General features: G+C 33.8%; 1 protein-coding gene across 3 annotated transcripts in view; it reads left to right on the forward strand.

Moving 5' to 3' along the window:
• Positions 1-13,323, forward strand: part of LOC111037826 (transcription factor mef2A-like) — a 63,076-nt gene that overhangs the window by 30,086 nt on the left and 19,667 nt on the right. The window contains exon 1 of one of the 3 annotated variants that reach the window (XM_022320603.1): positions 7,481-8,104. The exons of 1 other annotated variant lie outside the window; for it this stretch is intronic. In XM_022320603.1, the coding sequence (XP_022176295.1) occupies positions 8,054-8,104 (51 nt within the window). In that variant the 5' untranslated portion in view covers positions 7,481-8,053. Of the gene's footprint in view, positions 1-7,480; positions 8,105-13,323 lie in introns of those variants that run through there. One more of the 3 variants, XM_022320602.1, reaches the window with a different exon arrangement.

The raw sequence follows: 13,323 nt of genomic DNA on the forward strand, positions 1-13,323 counted from the left end.
ATTTATATATATATATATTGCGTGGGGGAAACGAATCCATCCCCTTGCGAAAACGTGAATGACCACTTAACAAGCTGTTGGGGTCGCGGGACCCTGCAGTTTGGAACTAAATGCATCCTTTTTTTCTTTTTTTTTTGCCCTTTTTATCCGGGTCAGTGGGCCGCCGTCAAGGTCCATTCAAGAAAAAAAGTTCGCTCCCCAAATCTATATATACCGCACAGCGACCACTATACGACTCACGGCCGTATTCACATTTTATATATTTTTCTTCGGCTCTCCAGTTCTGTGTGTGTGTGTGTGTGTGTGTGTGTGTGTGTGTGTGTGTGTGAATATAGCACATCAACACCCCAGTGGTACACGACGCGTGCAGTGCGTAATTGGTCCGCAGGCGGCTCGTAACGTAAATGGATCAATTACTGAAATGCGTCAGATGTAAATGCGAATGTTTGGCAAACTGCTGATGGGCAGAGTTTGGCCGATAAATATCCGGAAGTTCCGAACAGGGTTAAACGTACCACCGCGCACCGGGTGGACCGCGGCACACGCGAATCTACGAAAATTAGTATTTATACCTACGCATATAGGGTACACATCGACGTGTAATCTACCAAAGTAATTTAGTTGAAGCCCACAGACGTTTAAGTAATCACATCCAATCGCTTGTACATTGCGTGGACTATAAGACAGTTTTATACATGCATACCAGCTATTATGCCTACATTGTCATATATACCAGTCACTTATTATAATGGTACACGAATGCGCCTGCACCAGTGCAATCTGCCGATGGTATTTGTTTATTTCTCACCGCTATGAATACCCGTCGTGTATTATTACTTTTCGATGACGATCGATTATTATTTCGTAAACGAAATAACATTGTATTTAAAACATAACGACAACCGTACTTGTCGATCGGAAAATAACAATAACGTTCGTCAAACTCAAATAAGATTTTGTTTTTGTTTTTAAATAGGTATTAGGTAGGTTTGACGCATGTCGTATTGTCGTGTCTCGTGTATAATATAATATCCGCAACATATACTAATGTATTATTTTTCGTATTTTATTAAGTGGTAAAAAACTACACTTTTCACAAAACGTTTAAATGCTTGTGGTATATGTATATATAACAGCAGCATTCTTTTTTTTTTTTAGTAATTTTAGTAGTTATAATTTTTAATTATTAAAGCACTTAAATGGTCTGATTTACCAATGTACAGTTAATAATATGTTTGATGAATTAAAAAATGGATGTTTTGTTGATTATTTGCATGTTTATATAAATTTAAGTTTAATTATCTTTTTGCTAGCATTATTTCTATTCTAAATAAATAGATTATACACTGGCAATTTAAAATATCATAAAGCCATAGGGCATTTAAAAAAAATAGTTCAACACAAACACGTGGGATGAAAATTTTTTCCTCGAAATCGATACTCAAACATGAAAATTAAAAATGCATTGATATATTATTAATGTGATGATGATGCTGATGTTAAAAATCAAATTTTAGCAAATGCGTGAGTATATCGTAAAATAACTCGTATTTTTTACAATATTGATTCAATAAACAATTATTTGTTATATGTTATACTTTTTTTACCACCGGTCGTAAAAACTAATATAAATTCGTCAGACCTCGCATAATATATCATTACTATACTATATTTTATGTATATATACCACCATGTATGATTATAGAATTACATTTGAACATCAGCAACATTGCAGACTCGACGTGGTGTATTATTTGCGAACGGTATGGAAATTGCATCCGACTCTCGTCTGTTATTATCATTACCATTATTATTATTATTGGTTATTTTCGTCTGTTTTTTTTTTTTTGTATTACAAATGTGCGTTATTATAAAATATACCGTCGCACTGCTGCACGGAGAAACAGAGTGCGGCGGCGACGAAGCTTTAACACACGAACTGCACAGTGGGTTTTTTTTTTTAGGGCTAAATAAGAAAGGGGGTTCGGTAACAAATGAGAAGAATATAATAAGAAACGGCGGGGTGGAAAAAAAGGGGAAGAGGAAACAGAGTTCGGACCTGTGCAGCGCGGAAAACAGAGGGTGCGGTGCTGGTCGGGGGGAGGTAGAAAGACAATGCACACACACACTCACTCACACACCCGTACAGACACACGCACACGCCAGCGAATTCACGCACACACATATACACACACACATATTATACACCCTCGTCGACTTATAATTTGCCCGACCGCGCTACCCACTCACACACCCCTCTAGTCATCATAACACTTCACCCCCGTTAGTTTTACTTTTACTTTTTTTTTTTTAATGTAAAAAAAAGATCAATATTATCATCTTTTTAAAGGCTACACGCACCCCCCACACACCCGACCCGATTTTAAGAAATCGTTATAATCACGTTTCGCGAGAGAACCCCGTGAGTGGTGGATTCGATGGGCAAGAGGGGCGATGGAGGCGTGGGGGCACAATGTGGTCGCGTAGGGGGAGAGTATTGATATTTAGCGTTATTAAGAATACTAAAAACTCTGCGCGTAAAAGTGTACTTTCGCGATTCGTCGGTTGTGCGCCCACATAAATGTATAATAATAATATTATTTCACACGACACAAAACCTCACCGTTCATTTGAGGTGGAATACAAAAAGATGGTTTGGTATTATATATTATTATGCTTGCGCCACGGCGGCGGTATTTTTCGAAACGACTATAGCTAATATCGTACGATGATTGATGGCGATCTGGTAAATGGACGCATGTACACGCATTATAATAGTAGTCTGATCTCACAGCAGTTTATAGACATATCTATATAATTAAAAACCGGAAGAATATTTACAAATTATATGCACCAGAGATATTATTATGTTATTAATAATGATAGTTATAATAATAATAAAAAAAAAATAACAAAAAATACTTGTATCAAATGTACACAAATATTAATAGTCCGGTCGAGGTCAGTGTTCAATTGTTCATGAGTACATATTATATATAATATTAGTCCATATTTTCTATTCGCGTTCTCGTTTCGTCGTACAACGCATTGAGTGATTGGATAAATATGTATACGATAATCTTATGATTATACCAATGCTTATATGATTTGTACTCTGCATTATGTGATTATAATAATATTATGTATATTATATGTATGTATTACGTACACATATGTAGCTCTGTATACAGTTGCGTATCTTCTGATATCCGATTCATCGAAGAAATCGATCGATTTTAATGTACAGAAAGATATTTTATAATATTATAATACGTACGTGCTGACATGACGATATACTATCTACTTCCTCGCTACTATAAATACGTGTAATGTGTAGGTATGTTGTTATAAACCAATAACAATTATAAAACGCTAGGTATGGAGAAATAATAAATATCTAGGTACGAGATTAAATTTCAACCCATTTTTATTACCATTGTTACGTATTACGCGACTAGGGTTGGTGCTGCCGAAAATTCCCAGAGGGTTACGAGAATATAAAAATTAAAACCTGTATACTTTTAAGTCGATTTTTTCTAATATTACAAACTTCATAATTTTAAGTTAAAACTATATATATAATATAATAAAAGTACACATTATTATAATAAGAGCAACGGTGTCCATGACTAAATAAATATTATTCGATGAAGTAACTAATGTAAATGGTTCCAAAATTATGTAATTTAACTATTATTATTGACCTTCAACTCGATGTTTAAGTTTGTAGTTAAGAAATTCTGGTCATTCAGAGGGAATGCATCTTAGCTGTAGCTGTTATGTATTTAATTTTTATGATGCGATTAATAGCTACAATGCTGCGTCGCTTTATAACCGCTAAATACAGAACAACTATTATTCTGAGGTGTAATACCACTTGTGACAAGTGCCACGTGGATGTTAATATTTACCAGTTTATCAATTAATTTAGAATGGTTGACACGTTTTAACTTCATACTTTAATCGTATTTTATATTTAAAACAAAAAGCTACAAACAACATAAATTTCTAATTTTTCAGTGACTTCGTTTAATAGCATCGATGCAAATTTTTATACGAGTATAAATAAGAGTTCTAATAAAATTCAATATGCAATATGAACTTCGTGTATAATTGGCTTAAGACCACAAAACACTGCTAAAATTAGGTACTAAAGTTAATCAAACAGGCATTTTTGTGAAATTCTTGTGCATATCTTATGCATTTCACATACTTTTACATGCAATAAATCATAGTTGATTAAACTTTATTAAATTTAAATTTTTTTAGATATTAAATAATTATTTTAAAATAAAATTCTATGAAAATCCACTGGACACAAACGCATATGACAATATAATAAAATAATATGCATAATTTTTTTTTTTTAATTTTTAAATTACATTTGTTATTAAATAAAACAAAACTTCAGTATAATTTGTTTTCACATATAATTAAACTTTGTAGTGTATCTTATCCAAAAATTTGAATATCTAATTGAAGTACGTCATGAATCTACATATTGAAGAAATACTAATTGTTTCTAGTGAATTTTTCGATGTTCCCGGCCATCCCTTAACTTTCTAGTGAATACCCGGCAAGATACTTTCCCGGAAATTACACAACCCTAGTTACGTTGAACATTACAAATAAAACATCCGAGATTTAGTACCTCGAGTTAGAAGTTCAACAGTGTAGTACAACGTATGTAAACAGAAATATAATAAATAATAATTGCGGTAAATTATTCACATTGAAATATATTTAACGGGTTATGAAATATTATGTAATATTGATCAACCGATCTGCGTGTGTACCTATTAAATATTATGTACGAGTACGAATACCTAATTATTATAAAATATATAAGCTTTGAAGTTACCTATACTGTACCAAACATTATATTAGAAAAGACTAAAACAATGAATACAGATACGTATTTTATAAAAAAAAAACATTTATTAGCGACTTTACGAAATATTATATTTGTATAATAATATGTATTAAAATACTAAACGTATTCACGTATTCCATAACCCTACTATAATGCAGTATAAAACATTGAGAAAAAATAAGAAATTAGACCTTTTTAAAAAAAAAAAAACTTAAGAATGTTTCTTAATCCGTCTTGTCTTTAATAACATTTTTGCAATACAGGTACCAAGAGAATTAAATAAAACAAAAATACAAGAAAATAATTTTAGTCGAAAAAAGTATTATTATTAGGTAGGCAGTCTAGACCGAAATAAATTTATCGTTTTTGCGTCTGTTGAATAACAACAAAAATATTTTTACAAAAATAAACAAACAATAGTATTTAGTACTAATTATATATACATAAATAGGGAATTTAATAGTTCAAAATGTATTATTTATTATTATTATTAATAATAATCCGGCTCAACCAATATCCCTTCGTTCATTGGTATAAATCAAATCTTAAATGCCCCACTAGGATATACGGTAACGCTCTTATCCTTCACAAGTCTTCAACTGACGAAAGTTACGAACTACTGCAGAGACTGAATTATGTCCAACCTAATTAGTAATTATTATACTAATTTTATATTATGTATTGTATTTACATTATTACGTTTTATAGTTATTTGTTTGTTGAACGTTGTGAAACCATACGAATAAAATAAAATACATTATATTATACTTACCCTTTGAACCAGGCCTGTGGTTGTTTGAATAGGTCTGAGTTCGAAATAATCTCTCTGCGTACAATTTCAACACCATATGTATAGTCATAGTGTTTATTGTACAAGATGATTTTAATAAAAATTACTCATTTCCTTTTGAAATTATTGTGTTTGTTAAAAAAAATTCTTGCATACATTTTTAGCTATTAAAACACCTTGTTATTATAAAAATTGTAAATTTTTTTTTTTACTTTATGACTTGTGGTAGGTAGTTGTTATTCTATTCCATTGAAGTCAACTACATATGTCGGTAGATTTCCTATTTTCTGCGTACCCATATTTTTCATGTTTGTTGCTCATAACGTCGACCTCACACTATTATTCCGTAGCTGACCATTTCAGTGTCCATGTGGACAACATGTATTAGGTTACACTTAAATAATATTATGAGGAACAGTGTGGATTTTAAACTGGACATAATAATATACCAATATAACCATTGCGATTTTTTTTTAATCGACAGCTATTCTTCAAGTATATTAATGCGATATCGAACGACATTTGCTGTATTCATTTATTATATTTACACTTTTGACACGAGTCATTACATAACCTAACCTTACACGAGATATTTTTCTCAACAATTAATATTCAAAAATCAAAGTTACCGGTGTCTTGACTTCAAGAATTACGATGATATCGTATAAACTATGAATTACGTCGTAAATATATGCACTTAATATGACAGTAGTCGTCTGTAATTCTTAAAGACACAACGTTAAAATTTTAAAACAATTTTAAAAAACACAACTTTCACCAGTCTATAGCATAGCCAAGACTGTAAATCAAGACTCTATAATCATAACACCTCTGGACGAGTGGCCAGTGGCCACTGCGATCTTTGCTAGGAATTATTGTATTTACTATTATTACAACAAGGGGGTTCACGGTAAGTTATACGTCGTCTATTCTGTCACGCTCTAAAGTTCTGTATCTCGGCCCAACTCTGGATATTCCACGGTAGTTCGTGGTCAGTGATCGGTATACCATATTATTTCATGATTACGATGGCCAAGCAGAATAAAATAAAATGCACACGACGCGACGAACGGTGCGATAATACATTATAATAGCTGCAAGCCATATGGTCATGCAGTTATGCCCCTGTGTGCAGCAGGAGACAGCAGGACACGCGGACGCGCAAAAATCTTCACAGGCGGCGCGTGAACGACGCTCGGCCGGTTTAATCGCCACGGCGGGGCGCGTGCAGCTCGCGTTCCAGGCCCGAAATCACGACGGTCACCGGTGGGCGCGGGTTACACTGTCCGACGAACGCCGGCACGGACACCGTGTCCAGAGACAGACGTACGGCGACCACCGCCGCGAAATATTTTTGATAAAAACGAGACGATTCGAGTACGAGTGGACCGGCCGAGTGCGCTTTTATATCGTTTGTTTTTATTATTATTGTCGTATGCACGCGCGTATAATATGAGCGGCGGCGGCGGCGGCGGCGGCGGCGGGTCAGCCAAGTAGCCAACCCTTCAAGACGTTTCGAAGCGCGCGCGGGGACGCCGCCTCATAGCGCCGAGTCGACCGCCACCGCCGCGACGACGGCGTTAGTGGCGTGCGTGGCGTGGCGGCGGCGGCGGCGGCGGTGGCGTGACGTGTGAAGGGCGGCGGGGAACCTGCGGGGGCGGGTTAGCGATGCGGCGTCGTCGGCGGCGGTGGCGGTGAATGACGAGTTGCATGAGGATCAGGTGGTGGGGGAGGAGGAGGGCGGTCGCATGCAAATACACGCGCGCACACACACGCACACGCTCACGCTCGCTCGCTCGCTCGCTCGGCACACGCACACGCATACAACTAGTTATGTTAAAACCATCACATGCCGCTGCCCTCGGCACACGCTAACGTGCGTCTTCCGCGGACGGAGGTGTTTCACTGTTCGGCTCGTACACGCGTCGCGTTCATTCTTCACTTCTCCTCGTTACTTTTTCACATCCCGTATACACTATTATAATTAATATTATTATTATTATTATTATTATTATTATTATTATTATTAATATTAATATTATTATCGTCAATAATTACTATTTTATTCTTATCATTATTACTATCGTCATCTTCACACCGTCTTGGATATTGTCGACATTAATCTGACTCGAAACAATAATATTTTTAGAATCGCGAGTGCGTGTGTGGGTGGGAGAAGGTTGCTGCACCGTACGCAGTTCCGCCGACGATAATGTTCCGCGTACAATGTTCGATTGGCCGGCGGTCGGCAGGTTGACCGCTTGAATTCGAATCGTTTTCGTTTTTCGTTTCCCGCCACGACGACGACGAGACCCGCCGAAACGGTTTTGAAATTTTTGCCGTTATCGCGTCTATTCTCCTCACACTGACCAAGACGACGCCTGTCCGAAATGATCGACCGACGGCCGGATTTGGAAGTGATCGACGTATCTCAGAACGGGGTAAGATCCAATTTTGATGTCGTTATACTTTAGTAATTTGGTTTCACTCGAATAACGGAGTCGTCGAACGCGTTTTTTTTTTTTTGAGTTTCATCGTAGCTACTTACCATATTATTGCGTTGTGATAATAATATGGGTTTTGCGATTTTTTTGAAACTAGGCTAACTTATTAGAGACGCGTAAAACCTACAAAACACCACAATACTTAGGTACCTATTTATTGTATATCATAGAGTAGCGTTGTGCAAAACATGTAGTAAATATTTTAAAGATATTGTATTATACATATTGGTATTCACCTACGCATAGTATAATTTAGGGATTGAAACACGGAATATTGTATGTAAAATTGTAAACTAATAATAATAATAATAATAATGATATTTTAACGAACAACACCACATTATCTTATTTACCTGTAAACACGACCAACGAGTGTGTTTAGTTAAAATCGTAATTAAAATCTAATTAAGCATGTACACCATTTTCACTCATACTCGTAAATAATATAGGTAAATCAATTTAAAAAAACCCCCATCGTAACGATATATTACACATATTACAATCATTACTATGATATATTATGATGAACAGGTATGAACTTTGAAAATATTGTAATTGATAATAATAATTTATCGAATTCAAATATTATAGCTGATGTTGGTTTATCGTAAAAATAAACGTTAAAACAAACACAAACAACAAAAATAATAATAATAATAATAATAACACGGAATAAAAAACCAATCCATATGTGTACAGCGATATACATTTTAAATAATATTATATTGTGTACCTATAGACGTACAGAACGTATAGTACACGTGGGTTGATACAAAAATAAAGCGCGCCAGGAACTTCCCGCAAAAAAAAGGCATTTTCCGCGGTAACATTTGAAAGGTTAGTTTAGTAAGGTTTATTTGTGTGTGTGTAACCATTTATTACGATTTACAATATTATTACCACTGGAAGTTGTTTTGTCCGGATAGTACAGACGTGGTACGGGATTTCTACACCTATATATAGTATTTATACCACTTCCGTTTTATAATAACGCTGAAACAAATCAAATTTAATGTGATTTAAAATTGTAATAATATAATATGATACATCGTCGAGCTACATCTACAATACAAACTCCACTCGCGATGTACAATGTACATAATAATATAATATTGGAGGGTAGCTATAGGTATAATAATATTATAGTGTAAACTATAAAGTAATGCGAAATAGTTATATAATAATATGCAAAATTACTATTTTTACCCACCGACATATTATCGGTGCTCGTGAATTAACATATTGTAATAATAATAATAATAATAATAATAATACAATGTTTGATTTATCTAAATTGTACGATAATTATTAAGCACTTTTTCCCATTTAAAATTTTTTAAATGAAACAATAATGATTATTTTAATATTTTGTGCATTTTTCAAGTGTTTTTAGCAGGCATACACATAGTTATCCAATTATTAATATTTCAAATCCACTATATAAACTTATAGAATTGGTACAAAATCATATTATGTTAAATCAATCGCTCGTATCAATATAATAAGAAAATGTTTAAAAAAATATAGAAATTGGTTAGCCGACAAACCATTGTTAATTTATAATTATTTCTGAAAATATATTAATAAATAATATTTATTTCGATTTTAAATAATATATTTTAATTGTTTTATCATATACGGATTTTTTAAAACCCATTAATTAATGCGATTATATTAGGGGCTTACATGTTAGTTGTAGACAGTAATTTATTATGAAATTTATATGTTTGATTAATGTTTATTTAATCGGTTGTTCGCGTTGATTGGTTAACCGTACATGGTGCTATAAAATATTATACTTAAAGTTCATAATATTAGCTTCGAACAGTTTAAAACATTTAATTTACACATTTACCTATTTAAGGAATTATAATAAGAACATAAATTCGTATTTAATAATACATTTAGAAGTTGGTAAATTATGGAGAGTCAAAAACCATTTATGATAAGTAATAGGTATGTTTAATTTAATTTAATTTATTCCATGTCACTGAAGTTAATAGAAACAAATATCAAACTTTGAGTAAGGTTAACCGTGACTATTTACTCATTGTTCTGAAACCAGTTTTAAACACGTAATGACATTATTTACACTTTGAGTTCAATATTATTTAAAATATTAAAAATTTACATACTTACACAAAATCCCTGTTTTTCTAAAGATGGATGTACATTTTTCTGTTTGTACTGACTGTTTTTGAGAGAGTTCAACGGGAACCTGATCTGAATTACGATTCCCCGTGTTTCAATAATAAAATTATTGGCATAGTCGTCAACATTTAAAAATGCATTTATAGTTTAAATGAAATAATGTATAGCAATTACAAATGTTCAGTTACAGCTTCACAGTGGTTATACATGAATTAATGATAAATACAAATAAAAATCATAGAAATAAAAATAGTGTTTATTATTAAGTTATTCGAAGAAGAAAAAAAAACGCAAATGTCCGTCATTATCGGTTACTGCGTGTGAAATTGAATTTAAGAAGATACACCTATAGTAATAGCCAATAGGTACTAATGAGAAAGTTGCATAGTAAACGTCGATTTAAATGATAGGTGTAACGTTGATGTATCGCAATCAAATGTCGTGATGATTTAGTATAATATAACGTAATATAATAATAATACATTAGGTATCAACTGTATTATTAACATTAATGTTGGGGAAAAATACTACATCTTGAGAATGTAATTTCGACTTACTGGGGGGATTCACCGGATTCATATTTTTTTTTCGTTTACAGAATATGACGCATAATCATACATTTATGTGAATTCGACATTTAAAACGAATACAAGTAATAACTACAACATTCGTCTTCGATATTGTGTCCAGTGTGTATGTTACCTAAACATAAAATGTTAATATTATAGCATATGAAATTCGCATCGGAATCTTCGACGAAGTAATTTAAAACACATATTATATGACACGTACGTGGCAAAAAAAAAAACAAAAACTGAAGACCTTTTTTTTTTCTATTGTATAAAACCACATATCAAACTATCTTATACTCATCCAAATATTGTCTACTTGTGATAATATATGTGTCCAAGGTGGTTATACTTTTGGGTATATATAGGTCGAATTAGCGCATAACGAGTAGGTATATTATATTATAAAATGTATCGAAATAATTTAGAATACCTGTACTATATCATAATGCCGAATAATCGTTCCGTTGAAAATATACATTCACTCTTACATATTTTATAGTTTTCTTAGCGTGTCTTAAAATGTATTGCTCTACCATAATATCGACCGTCAAATTACTATTTTGGGATATAGATCGTACCCTCGCCGTTGAACGTGCATGTTAACGATTAACGTTCAAAACGTGTAAACAAACTATAATGTAAGCATTGATTAAATATGTATACTTAATCAACGATATAAGTGATATCGGTGGATTGTATATATATGGGATTTCCATCTGATGTCACCTGAGCAGGTATCCTCCTCCCTAATCACTCGCTACCATCGGTTTTCAGAACGTTATAATATATCCGCTACTATACGAAGAGCAGACGATTGGTGGGAGAGAGCTTAACGAGCACTCAACTTTTTAATTATTCGCTGTTGCGTTTCGCTTTATATATTATTGACTATCTTTAAATCTTGGATAACTGACCGACAATCGAATAATGATATAGGTAGTCATGTTATCGAATTGTGATTAGCGGCCGCGGCGTCGGTGGCCAGGTATATCGGTGGCTGGTTGGCGCTAGTCGAACAGTTCAGATGGCGGTGCGGGGTAGAGGTGAGTTGTACTCTGAAGAAAAAGGGCGCGGCGGAGTGTGGAACAAAAATAAAGAAAATACGAAAAAATGAAAGAAACGGAGAATCGAGGGGACGTGGCCGAACGTGCGCGCGCGCTGCCTTTCGAATGGGTGGGTGTTACTCGGGAGTAAAAGAGGAAAAAATTGGGCGGAGGTGCGGTGTGGCGGGCCTTTGGTAGGGTGGGTCGAAGAGCCGCGAGCGCTGTGTGTGGGGGAGTGAGTGGTAAACCAAAATAAGTACGAGCAAAAGAGAAAACGAAAAAGAGCTTGCTCGCATTTTAATAGCTTTCATTAGCGCGACCAGATATTATTATCCTAACGCCACCAGCTCCCTCCCCCCCCCCACCCTCGTACGACCACCACATCGATAACCATATACACGTGCCTCAAACTTTACACTCACACACACAAACAAAAGCACACACGCACAGACGTATTTTTGGAAAAATCACGATCAAGGTGGTGAAATGTGACCAGAATCGAAAAAACCCAAAATCACAAACGAACGATGCCTTGCAGACAACTTAGCGGCAAAGCCGACGCATATGTCTAGGATATTTAGGACATTTAGGAATTTATTGCTCCAGGGGAATAAAAATAACGTAAGAGTTTTAAAATATTATTTTTATAATAAAATTAACTTTTGTTAAAAGAAATGACAATTTTAAAATTTTAAATTTAAATCTTCTTCCTGGATTGGGACTTCTTTAATATTATAATATTACCATAATAATTGATGGTGGGTTATATCACTTTAGATGTTTAATACTGCAACTATGACATTTATGCTAATAACTATTACCTGTAATATTATAAACGTATAAATTATTTTTAAAAATAACAAAATAATATTAAATTAATTGTGGGAAATAAGCTAAAGAAGTTATGAGGGGATTAAAACAATAATGACATTAAAAATAAAATAGTCACCCGGTGAAACATCGCTCATACTGCTGTTAACCCCCCCCCCCCTAAATAGGGTCCCACGAATTTCCGTATATATGTTACGGGCAAAGTGGAAAATTCGGACAATGTATACAATGGCCGGACATTGTATACATTGACCGGGCATTGTATACAATGGCCGAAGTATATTGGGCAATGTAAATTGTGAAGTATTTATACAAATAATCTGCATAATATTATTTTACCTGATCAATGATATTATATACTAATTTAATTATATTCGTTTATATGGTTATTTATATAAGAGTATTACAATTTTTTTTAAATTAATTTAATTTTAAATGTATTTAAAAGTAATGCAATAAAATATTATGTACATAATGTTCAGTTATATGATATTATACGTGAAGTTCATTTGTCAATTGGACATGGAGTTAGAAATTGAATGGAACACGAGATTAATAA

Source organism: Myzus persicae, unplaced genomic scaffold, assembly GCF_001856785.1.
Source record: "Myzus persicae strain clone G006 unplaced genomic scaffold, MPER_G0061.0, whole genome shotgun sequence".
NCBI lineage: Eukaryota > Metazoa > Arthropoda > Insecta > Hemiptera > Aphididae > Myzus > Myzus persicae.